The 19,933-nt window shown below is 42.5% G+C and overlaps 1 protein-coding gene across 7 annotated transcripts in view; it reads left to right on the top strand.

The window, feature by feature from the left end:
• The window catches only part of TAF1 (TATA-box binding protein associated factor 1), a 78,866-nt gene that overhangs the window by 1,853 nt on the left and 57,080 nt on the right, over positions 1-19,933 (top strand). For 5 of the 7 annotated variants that reach the window (XR_016020002.1, XM_019747967.3, XM_074324340.2 and 2 more), the window contains exons 4-23: positions 2,608-2,727; positions 3,846-4,087; positions 4,478-4,696; positions 5,095-5,313; positions 5,662-5,869; positions 7,083-7,259; positions 7,634-7,761; positions 7,856-7,963; positions 8,089-8,262; positions 8,712-8,885; positions 9,114-9,218; positions 10,835-11,035; positions 11,204-11,345; positions 11,730-11,860; positions 12,549-12,629; positions 16,489-16,638; positions 16,822-16,941; positions 17,218-17,393; positions 18,005-18,183; positions 19,612-19,825. Coding sequence is in view for 6 of the 7 variants with exons in the window: in XM_019747967.3 (XP_019603526.2) it covers positions 2,608-2,727; positions 3,846-4,087; positions 4,478-4,696; positions 5,095-5,313; positions 5,662-5,869; positions 7,083-7,259; positions 7,634-7,761; positions 7,856-7,963; positions 8,089-8,262; positions 8,712-8,885; positions 9,114-9,218; positions 10,835-11,035; positions 11,204-11,345; positions 11,730-11,860; positions 12,549-12,629; positions 16,489-16,638; positions 16,822-16,941; positions 17,218-17,393; positions 18,005-18,183; positions 19,612-19,825 (3,268 nt within the window). In the remaining variant the exon portion in view is untranslated. The remainder of the gene's footprint in view (positions 1-2,607; positions 2,728-3,845; positions 4,088-4,477; positions 4,697-5,094; positions 5,314-5,661; positions 5,870-7,082; positions 7,260-7,633; positions 7,762-7,855; positions 7,964-8,088; positions 8,263-8,711; positions 8,886-9,113; positions 9,219-10,834; positions 11,036-11,203; positions 11,346-11,729; positions 11,861-12,548; positions 12,630-16,488; positions 16,639-16,821; positions 16,942-17,217; positions 17,394-18,004; positions 18,184-19,611; positions 19,826-19,933) is intronic. The other 2 variants (XM_074324339.2, XM_019747966.3) reach the window with 2 other exon arrangements.

A 19,933-nucleotide genomic window follows, 5' to 3' on the forward strand; every position in this document is an offset into this window, starting at 1 on the left:
ATGTTGATTGAGTACCCGTTATGTGCCCTAAACTGAGACAGATAGGATGGTACAAAGATAATAAAGTCCATTTTCCGATGTTGAGGAGCTCAGTCCATGTTGAGGAGCTCAGTTCCGTGGTCTAGAACCTGGAGTTTATTCCTTCCATTGCCCTACACTACCTCTAGTGGCTTGAAACTTTTACATGAAGTTCATTGTTTATTCGTTGTCCACTGCTTTGAACTAGATTTCAGGCTGCTGAGAAGTATACATAAAACCTCGATAAATATTTAAACTTGGTTTCTTCAGGGCCAGTTCATGGATTTGAGTGCTGCTTATGTAGAGAATGAACTGCATCTACATACACAAGAAGTAACCCAGAAAAATGGAAGATGTAGGCCTCACCCTCAGGGATATTAGCATTTGGGGGAGATGGGTAAACGAATGCAAAGTGTGATTATTTATCAGAAGAGCACAAACCAGCTACAAGCTCATGTTTCTGTGTAGAGTGTTGTGTTTACTTTTGAGGCGCTTGCAGAATAGCTAAGACAAATAGCATCACTGTGATTTTTGAGCACCCTGACTTAGGGTAAGGGGAAGGTGGTAAAAGCTCCGAGCTTTCTGGGATGTTGTAATTTTCAGGTTTGGGCTTACTGTCTTGGCTGGGGATGGTAAGAAGAGGATAGGTGGGGTTTCCCAGTTGGGTTTTATGAGCTGACCTGAAAGAGGAGGATGCTGCATTTGATAGAGTCTCAAGATTCTGGGATGTTCTTTTCTGAGTTCCTTATCCTCTGTGCCCTTCGCTTCCTGCTTCCCTGGCATTGGCCCCTTCACACAGCTTGATTTCCAAGGGTGCTTCTTTGGAGTAATTGGAAGTGGGTGGAGGTCATCAGAAAAGGCTTCATGGAGGTGAATTTTGAGTAAAATTTTGTAAGACAAGGTTTGATGAAGAAGGAACGGCATTTTGGTTTGGAAACATGGCTTGTCTAAAGGTTTGAAGGTAGAACTAAGTGAGTAGTGTGGGGAGAATTGATCAGCAGGTTTTCTTGAAAGGAGTGGAAAACGTATTGTCAAATAGCAAGAACCTAGGCTAGAGCGATTTGCCAGCACTTTTATGTATGTATTAGTTGAGGGGTGATGTCACAAAGGATTATAAACCAATACAAGGTTGTTAAGTAAGAGGCAGGGTGGTATAATGAAAAGAAAATGGACTTCGGAGTCAGAATGTCATAGGTTCAACTCCATATTTAGTTTGACCCTGGGAAAGTTGCTGAATCTGAGGTTTGGATTTCTCGTTTGTAACAATTCCGCAGTTTTCTTGTCTACAATAAAGGTGGTAATACCTACCTCATTCATAGGGCTTTTGTGGGAATTTAAGGTTCATTCTCACATGGTGTGAAAGGACCTGCATAATGCAGTGTCATGGTAGATCTCTGTCAGTGTTAATTGCCTTTCCTTCCCACATGAAATCAAAAGGAACACTTGTTGCTTTGGGATTTTGATTAGCAAAAGGGTAAGGGGGCAGAGTTACTTGGAGACTGTTCTTGCAGTCTAGTTGTAAAGTTACCAAGATCTACAGTAGGGTGACAATAGTGGAAAATGATAGGCGGTGTCAAACTTGAAGAGTTGCTGATAAAACATCAGTAGGATTTGGTGAGTGACGAAGTGTGTTGGAGAGAGTACAGGCTTTGTTGTTAAACCAGGCTTGAATTCTGACTTTGTCACTTAAAACTGTATGACCCTGGGTAAGTTGTCTCACTTCTATATCTCAGAATAATTCCTACGTTGCAGCATTATTGGGAGGATTATAGGTAAAATAGCTACAAATACCTGGCACATAATGGGAGCTCAATAAGTGGAAGTTGCTATGATGACTATCAGTGACTGATTGGCAAAGGTGTGTTGAGGGGTAAGAGATTGATGGAGACAGGAGACTAAAGTCAAGCTGGGAAAATGAGGATGGCGGTGGTATTGGTAGTAACAAGGGCATTGAAGAGGGGAAGGGCATTTCAGTGTACAGGGGAGGTGGCTGTTGAATGTTTGAGTGGGAAGGCTCTTCAGGCAGCAGAATGTGTTGCAGCTGTAGAGGGGGTAAGTCAGAGCAAGTCATACAGATTTGGGTTAAATCTGAAGAAAGGTGATTGTTGAGAAAAGGCAATGGAGAGTGTAGAGAGGAATCAAAGCAGAGCGTTCGGGACCAAGTACTGAGTAAGTGGTTAAAGGGCCGTGAAAACAGGCTGCAGAAGGTGGAAAAAAGATGTGTCAGGTGAGAAGAGAGAAAGCCCAGTCTTAAAGGAAACTGACAGAGAAAGAAGAATGTTAAGTCTAATTATGAGATTAGGCAGGGTGAAAATAAAAACTAAAACAGGATTTGATGGGGAGAGAGAGCAAAGCTTTTAAACCTTCTTGGGAGCTCCCGAAATCCCCGCGTGAGGTATACATAGCGTTACAGCATTTGGCAATATCATGATACCCTCTCTTTCTGAAGACAAGCTGCATCTCCTGTGTGTTCTTAAGGGGTCTGCATAGTGCTTCGTGTGGTGCTTTAAATTCTCAAGTGACCAGGGAGCTCCAGGCTGTTCTGTGACATTCTGGATATCGAGGAGATGCCCTGCTTGTTTTTGTCAGATTATGATGATGACGACTATGATGCTGATTGTGAAGACATCGACTGCAAGTTGATGCCTCCTCCACCTCCTCCCTCAGGACCATTAAAGAAGGATAAGGACCAGGATGCTATTACTGGTGGTAAGCAGAGACTGGTTACTTTTGTCTAAGGAGCAGGTTCCGTTCCCCAGCCCAGGCCTTTGGCATCTACACAGGGGGCTTTTAAAATGAAGCTACTGGCAAAGGATACAACTTCTGGAAGTGATTCATACAATTTTCAAATTTCTGTATTAAAGGGAAGTTTTACTTTTAGAACATTTGGCATCAGTATTTTAGCATGTGCTCAAGAAAAAATTGATGTCAGTGATTCTCAAATCTGGCTGCCCCTCAGAACACCACAAGTCTTTGAAAACATACAGATTTCTGCTTCTCAACCCCAGAAGGTCTGATTCAGAAGATCTGAGGTAGACCCCAGGGATTTCAAAGCGTTCCCCAAGGAATTTCTGAAGCAGCTGATCTGCATACTAGTATCTGGAAGCTCCCTGTTTAGATGACACTCTTGAAAAGAAGTGATTCAATAGTGAGGGCGCTCTAGAATGTGTATGGATCCTATCAAGCCAACTACCAGGTTCAGAGATTTCAAAGGCAGGGTGGTCAGTGATCATCTCATCCGTTCCTGTGTCTGCAACAGCAGCCAGCCTGTCCTAGGCTAGAAGATAGGGGGAGAGCAGTGTCTTTGATCCTCCTGTGTTTTGAGGCTTATGTTACCTTCAATTCCTCCTGTTAGAGTCATTTTCTTTTTAGTCTGCAGGCTAAATAGCATCAGTTAACTTTATGTCATAGAGCGTATTCATGCCAATAATTTCATTGTTTTCTTGTGGTCTTAAAAAAATTCTCCAGCTTATGGGTCCGTGAACTGGACATGATAGCCCCGACTGGTATAAAAGGGTTATAGAATTTTGCTATTGGTCACATTCCATTCACTTGACTTACCTACAGAAATCAGTAAAATGCAGTAAGTAATAGTGTCTGTTTTCTCTCATCATAACCCTAGGGTACCCGTTGCAAGGTGAGTTGGGGATGGTGGGAGATACTGAGTTTGAGTGAGTTTTCTGGGTTGTATATTACTGGTAATCTGGGTGCTTGGAACTGTATCCCCTGCCATTGGGCCCTGCATATTGCCTAGAGTGGGTGTTGGCTGAATTTGTGGAAATATGCTCACAGTTACATGCCAAAGGGGTTTCTCTTCCTTGTTGCAGTGTCTGAGGATGGAGAAGGCATCATCTTGCCCTCCATCATTGCCCCTTCCTCTTTGGCCTCAGAGAAAGTGGACTTCAGTAGTTCCTCTGACTCAGAATCTGAGATGGGACCTCAGGAAGCAACACAGGCAGAATCTGAGGATGGAAAGCTGACCCTACCATTGGCTGGGATTATGCAGCACGATGCCACCAAGCTGTTGCCGAGTGTCACAGAACTTTTCCCAGAATTTCGGCCTGGGAAGGTACTTTCTATGGAGAATATCCACATTGCAAAGCACTGACTTCTTCTAAATACTGAGTTCTGTTCAGAAGCTGAATATAGAATGGATAAGATCGAGCTTTCCTTATTCAATGACATTATATCAGGTCTTTTTTTAAAGTTGTATGTACGTTGCAGCACATGTGATTTATACAGTTCTCATTAGAAATTCTTTGTTGTCTTAAAAAAGAACCACTAAATTACTAAGGGACACTTCTTGACTTTTGGGGTAGATGTCATAAATGTGAGTTCAGCGCTCCTTGACCCCTCCTTGTCAGTTGAGTTAGACTCCTCCCTCGAGGGAGTTTCCAGACCCAGTTGCTGCTGTTTTCCTGACACTGAGTCTCTGACGGTAACGTGTTCTGTGTTCTAGGTGTTACGCTTCCTACGTCTTTTTGGACCAGGGAAGAATGTCCCATCCGTTTGGCGGAGTGCTCGGAGAAAGAGGAAAAAAAAGCACCGTGAGCTGCTACAGGAGGAGCAGATCCAGGAGGCGGAGTGCTCAGTAGAATCAGAAGTCAACCAGAAGTCTTTGTGGAACTACGACTACGCACCCCCACCTCCTCCAGAGCAGTGTCTCTCTGATGATGAAGTAGGCAAAACTGCGACCTGGGGTTAAGACCGACGAGGGGAGCAAATGCGTTCTGCCTAGCTTACGTCCAAATTGGAAATCACACCTTAGCAGGACGAGTCCTGTGCTCATTATCACTGAGTAGTCATGAGTTCAACCCCAGTGGTGGCCCTTCCCTGTTGTAAGAGAAAAGTTGGGGGCAGGCAGACGGTAATACACACACTGGTGAATAGGACAGTTTGAATGGTAGGCTCAGTGTGCCATGAGGTACCGCATTATGTATATACGACCTCCAATCCAGGCTTGTTCAGGAATCATCTTTATAGTTCCTCTGAGTTCCCTGCCTGCCTGTCGACTCCCTACAGCCTTAGGACGTGAGGGATCAGAAACTCCTTCTCCCCTTCTTTGTTCTGTTACAGATCACGATGATGGCTCCAGTGGAGTCCAAGTTTGCTCAATCAACTGGAGATACAGATAAAGTGACAGATACCAAACCGAGAGTGGCTGAGTGGCGTTACGGGCCTGCTCGACTGTGGTATGATATGCTAGGTGTTCCTGAAGATGGCAGTGGGTTTGACTATGGCTTCAAACTGAAAAAGATGGAACATGAACCTGTGATAAAATGTAGAATGATGGAGGTGAGCAACACGTCTGTCAGGATGGCGTCGGTGTGCCCGGGCCCTTTCGCTGCTACTTTACTCTTCTCAGTTGGGAAGGTAGTGGGCAGGGTTTCTCTGGTGGGAGACAGGTGGCTCGGCCTTTTGCTGGCTGTGGTGTTCACCCTGGCAATTTGGCCCATTGCTGTAGGACTGCGTTTGTGAACCGAGTGCTGTGCTAGACTAGGAGGAGGAGGAGGCAGATCTTCCTCCAGTATCAGGTTCTTCTGTCAAGTCAAGGAGCACATTTGATGTATCTGATGTGGGATTTGGGGTGCAAACTTTAACCGGTGACCCTTCGGGATTGTTGTCCCTTCCCTACACCTACAGGACTATAAGAAAGTCGAGGAAAGCAGCAGCACTGATCTTCTGGCTGATGAAAACTTCCTGATGGTGACACAGCTGCATTGGGAGGATGACATCATCTGGGATGGGGAGGATGTCAAACACAAAGGGACAAAACCTCAGCGTGCCAGCCTGGCAGGCTGGCTGCCTTCCAGCATGACTAGGAATGCCATGGCTTACAACGTTCAGCAAGGTGTGTCCGGCATGCCGTCCCCCACCTAGGGCACCCCGAGTGGGCGTGGCTGGAGTCTTGGCTGCTGCTGTGGGCCAGTGACGTGGTGTGGGTATGAACCCTGATTCTAGTCCATAATGACTTTTTTACAGTTAACAAGCTGGGATGGGACTCTGATTTCCCATTAGGAAAATGGGAAAACCGCTTTGAAGTTAAAGATCTTTCTGAACTATAACAGTGCTTTATCTGTATAGTCCACTTTTGTTTCCACAGTCCCTTTGTCTTTATCATTCTAGAACTTTTGTGTCTCCTTAAATATGAAAAAAAAAGGTATGCCAAGTGGAAAACTTTGAAAATGCAATATAGTGTCAAAAACTACTGGTAATCCTATCCAGAGGTTATCACCTATTAACTTTTTGGTGTATTTTGTTTTTGATTTTCTGTCTTCTGTGTGTGTGTATGTAGGGGAGCTCATTTCTGTAGGTATAGTTTTATATACTGTGATTTTCTCTTAATGTAAATGTTGTATGTCATTCACAGTTCTTCATAAATAATGTTTAATGACATGGGAAGCTCATTTTAAATGGAAAAAAGATATTAAGTGGCATATTTAATATCCTGCTTGTATAAATGAAAACACACTATACAAACATAGAAAGCTGGCCAAAAAGAAATATACTACAGGGGTCACAGTGGTTATTTCTGGTTTCTAAGATCACAAACTAGTTTAGTTTTCTTCTTTATACCTTACTCTATTTTCCAGTTTTTTCTCTTAACCTGGATGACTTTTATAATTTGGAGGAAAAACAAAAATGTCGTATTTTTTAACTCTAAGAAATAGTTTTTTTCTTTTCTCCCATTCTGTCCAAACACTTTATTGGTTGCATAGTATTATATGGATGTTCTTGTGATTTACCAATGATTAGTGTATTACCAATATATATTTTACCATCACGGTTAAGCATATTTTACCATGTTACTGATTACCATAATTTATTTAACCCCTAATTAAACAGTTGGTCATCCATATTTTGACTATTGCAAAAAATACTGCCATGAGCATTTTTGTGTGCAACATTTTATTAAAGTGAGAAATACACTATCTGTTAGGTTACTTTTCAGTAACGTGAGTAACTCTAATAATTTGTTCCTTGTCCCTTTGCTAGAATCATGATTGGAAGGAGCATAAATGTTTTGTCTGTTACCGAGTGTTTCTTCCTTGTGTTTTGACTAGGTTTTGCAGCCACCCTGGATGATGACAAGCCTTGGTACTCCATTTTCCCCATTGATAATGAGGAGCTGGTATATGGACGCTGGGAGGACAATATCATTTGGGATGCTCAGGCGATGCCCCGACTCTTGGAGCCTCCTGTTCTGACCCTTGATCCCAATGATGAGAACCTCATTTTAGGTATGGTACTGGCAGGGGCCAGTGTTCCTCCTCCATAATTGACAGTTAGCTTGCTGCTGATGTCAAGGGGCAGGAAGAAATCGGAAGGATTGGAAAGGTCAAGACTGGAAGCTTCTAGGTAGCAGTCTGAGAGTACATAGTTGTGGTGGTCTGTTTCTACAATTTGTGTTGTTTAGGAAAAACTCACCATGTGGGAATGTTGGAAAGTAGTACCTTTGAGATGTCAGGAGTGTAGTTTGTTGGTTCGAGTGAATCACGGAGTAGAAGTGGTCTGGCATTGGATGACAGATCTGGTTTGAACCTGCAACGGTATCAGCAGGAAAGGTGGCTCTTCAGGGATAGCAACTCCAGAGGGACTTTTGTTTCCTCCTCAGAAATTCCTGATGAGAAGGAAGAGGCCACCTCTAACTCCCCCTCCAAGGAGAGTAAAAAGGAATCATCTCTGAAGAAGAGTCGAATTCTCTTAGGGAAAACAGGGGTCATCAAGGAGGAACCACAACAGGTCTGTGAAGGGAAAGGGGACTTGGTGTTTAGAACAAAGAAAGGTACTGGAGGAGGGGAGTCTGACTAAGGTTTATTTGATGACCTGTCATTAGAACATGTCTCAGCCAGAAGTGAAAGACCCATGGAATCTCTCCAATGATGAATATTACTACCCCAAGCAGCAGGGTCTTCGAGGTACCTTTGGAGGCAATATCATCCAGGTAAAAGGAACCTTTGTTTCCTGTGGTGGATGGGAACCACCACATTGTTCTGATGGACGATGTGGGTAAGTCTTGCCGAGGCTGGAGGTGGTATTTAATTTGAACCCTTGTATTTCCTGTCTTAGCACTCAATTCCTGCTGTGGAATTACGGCAGCCTTTCTTTCCCACTCACATGGGGCCCATCAAACTGCGGCAGTTCCACCGCCCGCCTCTGAAGAAGTACTCCTTTGGGGCACTGTCTCAGCCGGGTCCGCACTCAGTCCAGCCCTTGCTAAAGCACATCAAAAAGAAGGCTAAGGTATGATGGAATCCCAGTTAGGAAAAAAAAATCTATAAAAGACATTAAAGTATAAATTGGGAAATGAACCAGATATTAGATGATACTAGGAATTACTATTTTCTCAGCTGTGGTAGAATGTTGTGGTTATTTAGGAGAATGTCCTTATTCTTAGATGCATGTGACAACACCTAAGGGCAAAGTGTCATGATGAGTGCAACTTTAGAAAATGGTTCAGCAAAATCTAGAGAGATAGTTATAGATAAAACAAATATGGCAAAAATATAAACAGTGAACTCTAGGCTATGGGACGATAAATGTTCATGTGTTTGAAAATTTTTGCAATGAAATTGAAAAACACAAGGCAAGGTTAAACTGTTCTTGGTGTCATTGTCTCAGAGTGAGCAACATCAGTGCGTACAGTTATTGTCCTGTCAGGTGCTGGACTGTATTCTCTTTGTTGTGAGCAGATGAGAGAACAAGAGAGACAAGCTTCAGGTGGTGGAGAGATGTTTTTTATGCGCACACCTCAGGACCTAACTGGCAAAGATGGAGATCTAATTCTAGCAGAATATAGTGAGGAAAATGGACCATTAATGATGCAGGTTGGCATGGCAACCAAGATAAAAAACTACTACAAGCGGGTGAGTCTCTGTTCCGAAAAATCTTTATTCATGTAGCTGTAGTGAGATCTCCAGTGATTATCTGTCACTATGTATTTTGTGTCTTTTATATGAATTTCTTGGGAGAAAGGAGTGGTATCTTTTTTTGTAGTTAGTAATATTAGTAAAATGCCATGCTCATGGAATCGCTAGTGTAGGTTTATTGATTGTATTCTGTGATAGTAACTAGTTCTGCTGTTTTCCTTGTAGAAACCTGGGAAAGACCCTGGAGCCCCAGATTGTAAATATGGGGAAACTGTTTACTGCCATACATCTCCTTTCCTGGGTTCTCTCCATCCTGGCCAATTACTGCAGGTGAGGAATTCTTCCCCAAGGAAATTGACAGATGAGGTGCAAGTCAGCCCAGCAAGAGCCAATTCTAGTTGATTGAGATACTATTCATACATCAGTTATGAGGAAGATCGATATAGTCCCCCAGTTTGTTTTGGTCTTTTTTATTCAAACTGGCTCCTAATTATTCATAAGCTAAATTTAAAATTATTTTTTCCAAGTACACATTGGCAGGAAGTCCAGAAACATGTGGGTGGCATAGGGAAGTCAACCTGGATTGATAATTTACTTCATTTTAATTTGTGTGTGTAAAATTGGTATGTTTGGTTATATCAGTTGTCATTTTGAGTATTGAACCACACCTGAACTGAGCAGTCCCCAGCTATAGTGAAATGGTTTGTTTCCCTCTTTGTTCTGATGGGTGGAGAGAGCCCCTCTGGTAACCTAGCTTTTACATATTTCATTAAGGGCAACTATGGAGGTCCACAGGTGATGTGAGGCAATCTCACTAGCACTTTCCTCCCTTTGGCCTCCACTTTATTTTTCTTAGCAATCCTAACCACTTTCCTGCTTTAATACCATTATTCCTATTATGCATTCTCCGAAAGCATCTGCGAAATCTTTTTTTCCCTTATCCTTTCCATCTATAGTCCTTTCCCACCGTATCTTGAGTATTGTTTTCATACTATTGGCATTCTTGCCCTGTAAGTTTTTTTCTACATTTCACATTTAGAAATTTCTTTTCACATCCCTATGTTGAAGTTCCTTCTTCTTTCCACTTTTCTGATTTTCTGAGAAGTCTTTTCTTAGAATCACAGGCTCCTTATGCAAGTTGATCCCTGTCTGGCTGCTACTTAAGCTGAAATGTCTCTGTCCTGTGTGTTTAATCTGTCTTCTCTAGCATGCTTTCTACTTCATGCGTTGTTTTTTGGTTTTTTATGAATTTATTTAACAAATGTTTTGATCTCACCTACATTACGTCAGGGTCTATGCTGGTGTGTAGGGTAGCTAGTGTAGTAGTTGTTAATTTTTAAAGTGATTTTCTTGTGTAATCTTCATAGCAATCCTGTGAGGTGTAGGCATTTTAAGTATGTTGATGAGGAAAATTAAGCTCAGAGATGCTATCTGATGTCATACGATGAATAACAGAGCTGCCAGTGTCAATTTGTGTCCAAATCCTTTAGCTTCCCCACTGCTGACTCTTAAAGATAGTCAGTAGGTAAAGAACTATCTGGGGCGGCCGGATGTCTCAGTTGGTTAGAGCAGGAGCTCTGAACAAGGTTGCCGGTTCAATTCCCGCATGGGATGGTGGGCTGCGCCCCCTGCAGCTAAAGATTGAAAACGGCCACTGGACTTGGAGTTGAGCTGCGCCCTCCACAACTAGACTGAAGGACAATGACTTAGAGCTGATGGGCCCTGGAAAGACACACTGTTCCTCAATATTCCCCAATAAAACTTATATTAAAAAAGGATCTAATCCCATTTGCTATTCCATATTGAAATTTGTTTATATTGCTGGGTAGATGTTAGATGGCTTAATGGGCATGAAGAGCACATAAGCTCAATTTTCCTTTGTCGTTAGTCAACTGATTTTCCTAGGGCTTCTCTGTATATAACGTCTGTGTTTTCACTTTTGCTAGGCATTTGAAAACAATCTTTTTCGTGCCCCAATTTACCTTCATAAGATGCCAGAAACTGATTTCCTCATCATTCGGACAAGACAAGGTTACTATATTCGGGAATTAGTGGATATCTTTGTGGTTGGCCAGCAGTGCCCCTTGTTCGAAGTTCCTGGGCCCAACTCCAAAAGGGCCAATACACATATTCGAGACTTTCTCCAGGTAAGAATGAGAGGATAGGGAGGGAATCAGGAAGCACCTGAAAGGCTATGTGTATTTGGTGGTACATCAGGAAAGAGCAAAACATATAAGGGCTTAGCAGGGGAAGGCGCCCTGGTGAGGGCTTGCATCCTTTACTTGCCACATGAAAGCACTTGGTTTGTCCGGCAGGTTTTTATTTACCGCCTCTTCTGGAAGAGTGCAGATCGGCCTCGGCGGATCCGAATGGAAGATATAAAAAAGGCCTTTCCTTCCCATTCAGAAAGCAGCATCCGGAAGAGACTAAAGCTCTGCGCTGACTTCAAACGCACAGGTCAGCAGCACTTGGCGGCTGATTACTCGTCCTCTCTGCCTCTTTCTAAGGAAGGAATTGGGGCTTTCAGTGAAAGGATAAGAATGCAGCTAATAAACTAGAAATAGCAATTGACAGTCATCAAAAGGAGGAGGTAGCAGATCATCTCCTGTTGGGAGCTCGGATTGCTTTTTGATTTTGCCTGCCAGGAAATTCAGCATGATTGCTGGATGTCTTATGTGGGACGCGGGAAACCTAGCAGCTGGGCTTTTCTTGGCCAGGCAAGCTAACTGTGGCTAGGCCTGGTACCTTCTAGGACATTGCCTGGTTCAGCCTTGGTTTGCTGTCCTTGTTGCTGTCAATAAAGGGCCTTTGGAATTCAGAGCGGGTCATTCTCTTTTCTAGGGATGGACTCCAATTGGTGGGTGCTGAAGTCTGATTTTCGTTTACCAACTGAAGAGGAGATCAGAGCCATGGTGTCTCCGGAGCAGTGCTGTGCGTACTACAGCATGATAGCTGCGGAGCAGCGACTGAAGGTGAGCACCTGTCTCCTAGGCATTGCCTGTACCTCTTGAGTTTTTCCAGAGAGACCAGATGAACACTGTTCTCACTGGTTGAGAAATGATGGTTACTAGATTAGTACCAGTGATTTGCAAACTCTACTCTGTGTGCACCGGTTCTGGGGGAACTACAGTGTAACTAAATACCAGTGGAAAGCTTCATGAGGGTCTTGGGGCATATTGTTTTGCCTTGAACATGGTTGCTCATCCATTTGGGTGGCAACTTTAATCTTTGCTTTATAAGACAGGTATGGAAGCAGGGAAAGTACTTCTCAGTGGTTCTCCACAGCTTGCCAGGTGGGCAAAGATGATGGCGGTGCTGCACATGTGGTTTAGAGAAGCACAGCTCCTTCTCAGGATACAATAGTCAAGGTCTGGTTATGGTGGGATAGTGCACCTCCGCCCCACTGGGTTCACGAACATCTCTATTGAGCTTCCTAGGGGACTTAACCGCCCATGTATCAGCTGGTAAAGTCCTTGAAATGTGGCGATGCATCTTCTGATACCTAAGGAAGTAGAATGGTGAGAGATACACCGAGGACTTGACAGAACCCATTCTGTATGCAACTGTGCTTTGATATTCTCTGCTTGCTGTTCAGTTAAACTTGTGCTTTGTGTTTTCCAATTCATTGCTTGACAAATGGATGGATTTGTCCTCTTCCAGGATGCTGGCTATGGCGAGAAGTCCTTTTTTGCCCCAGAAGAAGAAAATGAGGAAGATTTCCAGATGAAGATTGATGATGAGGTAAGGTTTTTTTCCAGTAACTTTTATTAATGCATCCCATTTTTCCTTTCAAAAACAGCTTATGTCGAGAGGTGACTGACATAGAATAAACAGCACATATTTAAAAGTGTATCATTTGGTATGTTTCATGTATGTTTATACCTGTAAAATTCTCATGATAAGATAAGGAGTGTATCTGTCACTCCCAAAAGTTTCTTAGTGCCCCTTTGAAATCCCTTTCTTCTCTCCACCATCCCTGTTCTTTGACAACCACTGGTCTGATTTCTGTCACTGTAGATGAGCCTGCATTCTATAGAATTTTATATAAATGGAATCATATGGTATATACTAGTTTCTTTTTTTCAATTGTGGCAAAATATGCATAATATAAAATTTACCATCTTAATCTTTCATACTTATACAGTTCAGTAGTGTTGAGTTCATTCACATTGTTATACAACCAATCTCCAAAACGCATCACCTTGTAAAACTGAAGCTTCATTAGCCATTAAACGATAATCACTAGTCCTCCTTTGCCCAGCCCCTGGCAGCCGCCCTTCTATTTTCTGTCTCAATGAATTTTACTATTCTAGGTAACTCACCTAATTGGAATCAGACAGTATTTGTTTTTATGTGACTGGTTTATTTCCTGTAGCATAATATTCTCAAGACTCATCCATGTTGTAACACGTCAGAATTTCCTTTTTCAGGCTGAATAATATTCTATTGTATGGCTAGACCACATTTTGCTTATTTATTCATCCGTTGCTGGCCATCTGGGTTGCTCCCACCTTTTAGCTACTGTGAATAGTGCTGCTGTGAACACAAGTGTGCAAATACCTGTTCAAGACCCTGCTTTCAATTCTTTTATATAACTACCCAAAAGTGGGATTACTGGATCATATGGTAGTTCTAATTTTAGGTGTTTGAGGGACATTCATACTGCTTTCCAAAGCAGCTGCACCATTTTACCCTCCTGTTCATGGTATATGAGAGTTTCAGTGATTCCACACTCTTGCAAACCCTTGTTATTTATTGGTTTTTTGATAGTAGCCATCCTAATGGGTGTGAGGCGATATCTCACTGGGGTTTTGATTTGCATTTCCCTGCTGATCAGTGACGTTGAGCATCGTTTCATGAGCTTGTTGGCCATTTGCATGTTGCCCATTTTTGAATCGGGTTATTTGTTTTTCGTTGTTGAGTTGCAGGAGTTTTTTTAATATATTCTGGATATTAACCTCTTATTAGATGTCTGATTTAGAAATATTTTCTCCCATTCCATAGGTTGCCTTTTCACTCAGTTGTGTCCTTTGAGGCAGAGACGTTTTTGATTTTGATATACTCCAATTTATCTAATTTTACTTTTGTTGCTTGTGCTTCTGGTTCTGTATCCAAGTAATCATTGCCAAATCCAGTGTCACGAAGCTTTCCCCTTATGTTTTCTTTTAAGAGTCTTATATTTTTAGTTCTTATGTTAACTTTTATATATGGTGTATGGCGAAGGTTCAACTTCGTTCTTTTAGGATATTCTGTTTCCCCAGTACCATCTGTTGAAAGTATGCATTCTTTCTTGTATTTTCTCTTTAAGTCTAGAATTATGTTGAGACTCATCCAGGTTGTGTATGTTAATAGTTTGTTACTTTTTGTTGCTGCATAGTGTCTCACAGTATGGATGTACCACAGTTTGTCTAACTAATAACCCATGGAAGGACATTTTGTTTGTTCTCGGTTAGGGGCTATTATGAATAAAGCTGTTGTGAATATTCTTGTGTAAATCTTTTTATGGACATCTGTTTTCTTTTTCTTGTGTAAATCCCTAAAAGTGGAATTGCTGTGTGCTGTGTCGTATTCTAATTCTGTGTTTAACTTTTGGAGGAACTGCCAGAGTGTTTTCTGCAGTGGCTGCACCACTTTCATTCCCACTAGAAGTAGATGAGGGTTGCAGTTGCTCCACGTCCTTGTCAATGCTTGTTATTTTCCAGTTTTTTTATGGCCCTCGTGGGTGTGAAGTGGTCTCACTGTGGTTTTCATTTGCATTTCCCTAATAGCTAAGGATGTTTAGCTTCTTTTCATGTGCTTATTGGTCATCCAGATACCTTCTTTGGTCAAGTGTTTGTTCATCCCTTTCATCCATTTTTATTTTTAATTAGTTGCTGTTTTCTTATTATTGAGTTTTGAGAGTTCTGTATGTATTCTAGGTCTGAGTCCTTTATCAGGTAAGTGATTTGCAAAGATTTTTCTCCCAGTCAGTGGCTTGTCTTTTAATTTTCTTAACAATGTCTTTTGAAGAGCAAAAGTCCAACTTATCAATCTTCTCTGCTGCTTGTGATTTTAGTGTTGTAGCTAAGAAATTTTTATCTAACTCAAGGTCACAAAGATTTTCTCTTAATGTTTTCTTCTAAAAGGTTTATTGTTTTAGATCTTATGTTTAGATCTATTTTGAGTTAATTTTTTATAGAGTGCACGCTATAGATTAAGGTTCTTTTTTTTTTTTTTTTGGCATATGAACGAATGTCCAGTTAGTCTAGCACCATTTGTTAAAAAGTTGAATGATCTTTTAAAACAAAAAGTTGATCATATCAGTCTCTTGTTGAAAGACATCCTTTGGGTCCTTATTTCTTTCAGAAAGAGGTACTTAACATGATTTACAAGGATCTATATGATTTGGGTCTTGTATATAACTCTAACCTCTCATCTCCTTTCATTGCCCATCTTGTACTCTAAGCTCCAAACACTAAAGTTCATTCAGTTCCTTAAATTTCTTTCTGTTGCCTTCCAGGATTTTGTAACTGCTATTCCCTCTGCCTAGAATATTTTCTCTCTATTTTTTTCTGACCTTCATCTGCAAGTTATATTCTCTTGGAAGCTTTCCCTGACTCTTGCCCTCACTTCTGCCCTTCATTCAGATAGGACCACCATCCTTCTCTTCTTTATGGACATGTAGCACTTCTTACTTTCCTACCATGGCAATGATCATGCAGTATTGAGTTTGGTTGGTTGGTTGTCTCTTCCTCATAACATGAGGTCCGTGAGAAAGTAGTGCTTATCTGTGGTAGATACTCAATGAATGAATGAGTGAGTGAGTGGAGTGAGTGAATGATTGTAAATGCGTTCAGGCAGAGCAAGTAAAGAAGCATCGTTGTACTATTCTTTTGAGGTTGGAGTGAAAAATGAGTGAATGTCTAAGAATTCTAGAAATTAAGTGTTCTGTTGAATGACCTTCAAGACTGAATCTTGAATAGAGAATTGGCCACTTTCTAGCTCATCGTGAATACTCTTGACTGATCCATGTGGACAAGCACATTCCCCTTGTCTTAATTCCCGGATTGTTTTGTGGGGTCAGTGAACACTGTTTAGGGTCCCTGGAGAAGACAGGCCCTTTGGACCAAACGAGTGGCGGAGGTAAATGGTCTTTGGTTCAGTGCTGTTGGGATTGAGGCCAGTGCTTTGTAAAGCATGTTTCCTGTCTACTTATGAGACTATATAAGGCATTCTAAAGAACCCATTTGAGCAATTGGACAATCAGATGCCGTCATCAGTGTAACTCACCTCTTTGAGCATCATGAGGATGGGGGCCACACTGCCTTTGACCACTCTCAGTTAAGCCCAAGGGATGGGGCGGGCTGAAGGGTGCCACTATGCACATATTTCTTCTTACACTGTCTGAGACCTTGACCTCTATTTAACAACGTGATTTAAGTAACACAGGAAAGAAGAATAGCAAGCTGAGTACTGGGCAACTCTATGTAACTGTTGATCATTGTAGACAGTTTAAGAAAGCATCAAATTGTACAGTATTGTAATTATTCCAACCTTCTGAGTATGGCTAGACATACAGCAAAGTTTCCCACAGCCCTTAGGATCTTTCTCTGTACCTCAGGTCCGCACTGCTCCTTGGAACACTACAAGGGCCTTCATTGCTGCCATGAAGGGCAAGTGTCTCTTGGAGGTGACTGGGGTGGCAGATCCCACTGGGTGTGGTGAAGGATTCTCTTATGTGAAGATTCCAAACAAACCAACACAGCAGAAGGTAAGACTGTCTGAATTTCTAGAAGGTGAAAATCAGTTCTAGAGGAAATGGAGGTTACGGAGTGGAGATGAATGGGGCGGAGGGTCTGGAAAGCAGTGACGTTGACAGGAAGAACTTAGATGCATACTCTAAGGAGTTGAACTTCATGGGATTCTCACCTGTTTTCTTTTGTTTCTGAGGTAGGATGATAAGGAGCCTCAGCCAGTGAAGAAGACAGTGACAGGAACAGATGCCGACCTCCGTCGCCTGTCTCTGAAAAACGCCAAGCAACTTCTCCGTAAATTTGGCGTGCCTGAGGAAGAGGTTGGTGTGGAAGAGGAAAACTTAGGGGCTCCTAAGGACTTTGTCTAAAGAGGGAAAAGCGGGGCGGCAGATGGAAGGAACTCGGAAGAATTTTGTGGTGTAGGTTTTACTAGACTGGACCTTGGGTACTTTTGCCGCAGTTAACTTTCCTAAAGCTTTCTGTGTAACCTGCTTTGGGTGATTTTTATTCTTGTCTACCTCTGTAACCGTGTACCTTGGTTTGTTCTTTGAGTTCCTTGAATGGTTTGTGTGTATGGGTGTTTGTCTCTCTTGTAGATTAAAAAGTTGTCGCGCTGGGAAGTGATCGATGTGGTCCGTACAATGTCAACAGAACAAGCCCGCTCCGGGGAAGGGCCCATGAGTAAATTTGCCCGTGGATCCAGGTTTTCTGTAGCTGAGCATCAAGAGCGTTACAAAGAGGAATGTCAGCGCATCTTTGATCTACAGAACAAGTATGTTTTGGTGCTACAGGAAATCCAAGCTGGAAAAGCAGGGGTGGGGGGAGTGCCAGACACTATTATAATGACTAGGAGGTCACCTAATAATGAGTAGGTGGTCAGGTATCTGAGATTCCAGGGTGGTATCTGTTCATAAGACTGCTAGACTACCTTCAAAGCAACTTGACAAAGGTTTTGAATGTCACGAGGTGCTAGGTTTGAGCTTTGGTTCTGTGACAACTTTTGTAGTCTCTTTGGGCCTGGCAGCCCAAAGAGAGTGGAGGTAGGAGATGGGTAGTGTTTTTTCTGAAGGCTTGCTGGTGAGAGGGTAGTAATGCCCTATTAAAAATGAGGAGTGTGCTGATTTGTTTCTCAGGCTTTCTCGAGGAACCCTGAATATGAAATGCTCTACTAATTACATATTTCAAACTTGCCTTGTTGACTAAATATCTAGGAGCACTTTTTACAGCTTTTCTGTTGAGGGCCGCATGTCTTAGTGGATTTTGAGTATTCCTTTTTAAGGTTGATTTCCCAATTTCCTACTCTTGCCTAAAACCATATTTCTTCAGCTCTTTCTGCACTTTAATATTTTCCCTCATCTTAATCTAACATTGCTTTATTTTTAGGGTTTTGTCATCAACTGAAGTCTTATCCACTGACACAGATAGCAGCTCAGCTGAAGACAGTGACTTTGAAGAAATGGGCAAGAATATCGAGAACATGTTGCAGAATAAGAAAACCAGCTCTCAGCTGTCACGCGAACGGGAGGAGCAGGAGCGGAAGGAACTACAGCGGATGCTACTGGGTGAGGGCAGTGGCTTCACAGACAGCCAGAGAAAAAAGAGGACCAAAAAAGTATAAATAACTTCAGACTAATAACTGAGGCAAAGCTGGAGGCAGACAAGTAGGGGATGAGTGTAGAAAAGCCTGGAGATGAGGTAGCGATGAGATTACTGAAAACTGGGCTCTGGGTTTGTCTGTGAGCACAAATTGAAGAGATGCTGCCAATCTCCTGCTGCCTCTGTCTGTGTCAGGCCTGGCCAAACCCGGGCTTATCAGTGCTGTATGTCAAGTGAACTTTCTGAGCATTCATCCGAGAGGGCAGCATTTTTAATACAGAATCTGTGGGTGAATTTGAGGGGTTGTGGTTGTTCTCCAACTTTCTGAAATCACATGTAAAATTCTGTGCAAATATTCCTTTTCTGAGGAGAAGATCCATGCTTTCAGAAGATTCTTCGAGGAGTCTTAGACCCTCAAAAGAGTTTCAAATAACCAACCAGAAATTGTAGAAGTTGAGGGTGGGGGTGATAAAGACCTGTACTAGTTTGGGATGTGGATATTGGGAAAGAAAAGAGAAAAACCCAGGCGGGCTTAATATTTATTTTACTCTGGGCTTGCTAAAAACATGGGGGTACCATTGATTAAAGTAGAAATTTCAAACAAAGAAGCGGGTTTAAGAAGGGAAGGTGTAATGTGTGGGGTTTGAGGTCCCCATGAGCCTTCCCAGAATGGGTGTCAAACAGGCCATGGAAAACTTAGATGTTGACACTGAGAGAGAGGATAAAGGCTGAAGACGAAGGTTTAAATGACTATTCTCACTCCTAATAGTCTTCGCTTTGTTTCCTTCTCTCTGAAACACTTTGTATAGTTTTTTTGTCCTGACTACTGTGTGGTCCTGGACCAGCAGTATTTACACCACATGGGCATTTGTTATAATAGACATGCAGGGTCTCACCCTCACCCCACACCTACCGAAGGAGAAGCTGTAGTTTCATGAGATCCTCAGGTGATGGCTATTTATTCAAATTAAAGTTTGAGATGCATACTCTAGGCCTTAGGACTCTGGACTTGTTTCTGTGGTGCCATTTTCCCCTTGGCTGCTTGGGTGCTTTTCTTTAATGTGCTCACCACTGCTCCCCGCTTGGATTTTCCTCTTGCACTGTTGCTCAGAGGAGTCCGTACAGCTTCTGCTCTTCTGTCCCTTGTAGCAAATACGCAGTTTTCTGAGATCCTTTCAGAACTTTTTGGACTTCTAAGAATAGGAACGTTGGCAGTGGTAAAATGAAAGCAGGAAAGGACAACTCGCTATATTTGGGGGGCTGGGGAAACTTTAATGCTTTCTGTAGAACCATAGTTTTGTGGCATGTTGAGCTTCGAGGTCTTCACTCAACCCCAAGAAAATGGCCATTGGGGTGGTAGGGCGAATGTGTGGAAATTTTTTTCTGCTTTGCAGCAGCAGGCTCAGCAGCATCAGGAAACAATCACAGAGATGATGACACAGCTTCTGTAACTAGCCTTAACTCCTCTGCCACTGGCCGTTGTCTCAAGATTTATCGCACATTTCGAGATGAAGAGGGGAAAGAGTATGTTCGCTGTGAGACGGTCCGAAAGCCAGCTGTCATAGACGCCTATGTGCGCATACGGACCACAAAAGATGAGGAGTTCATGTGAGTTTGGCTCCCCCCATCCGTGATAAGGATAAGAATGGTGGGGAGTGGGGTGAGGGTGGCTACTTGAGTTACAGTGACAGGATTCCGCACAGGTATCCCTGGAAG

The sequence above is a fragment of the Rhinolophus sinicus genome, chromosome 18, assembly GCF_057876585.1.
Source record: "Rhinolophus sinicus isolate RSI-liver-muscle chromosome 18, RSI-T2T, whole genome shotgun sequence".
Taxonomy (NCBI): domain Eukaryota; kingdom Metazoa; phylum Chordata; class Mammalia; order Chiroptera; family Rhinolophidae; genus Rhinolophus; species Rhinolophus sinicus.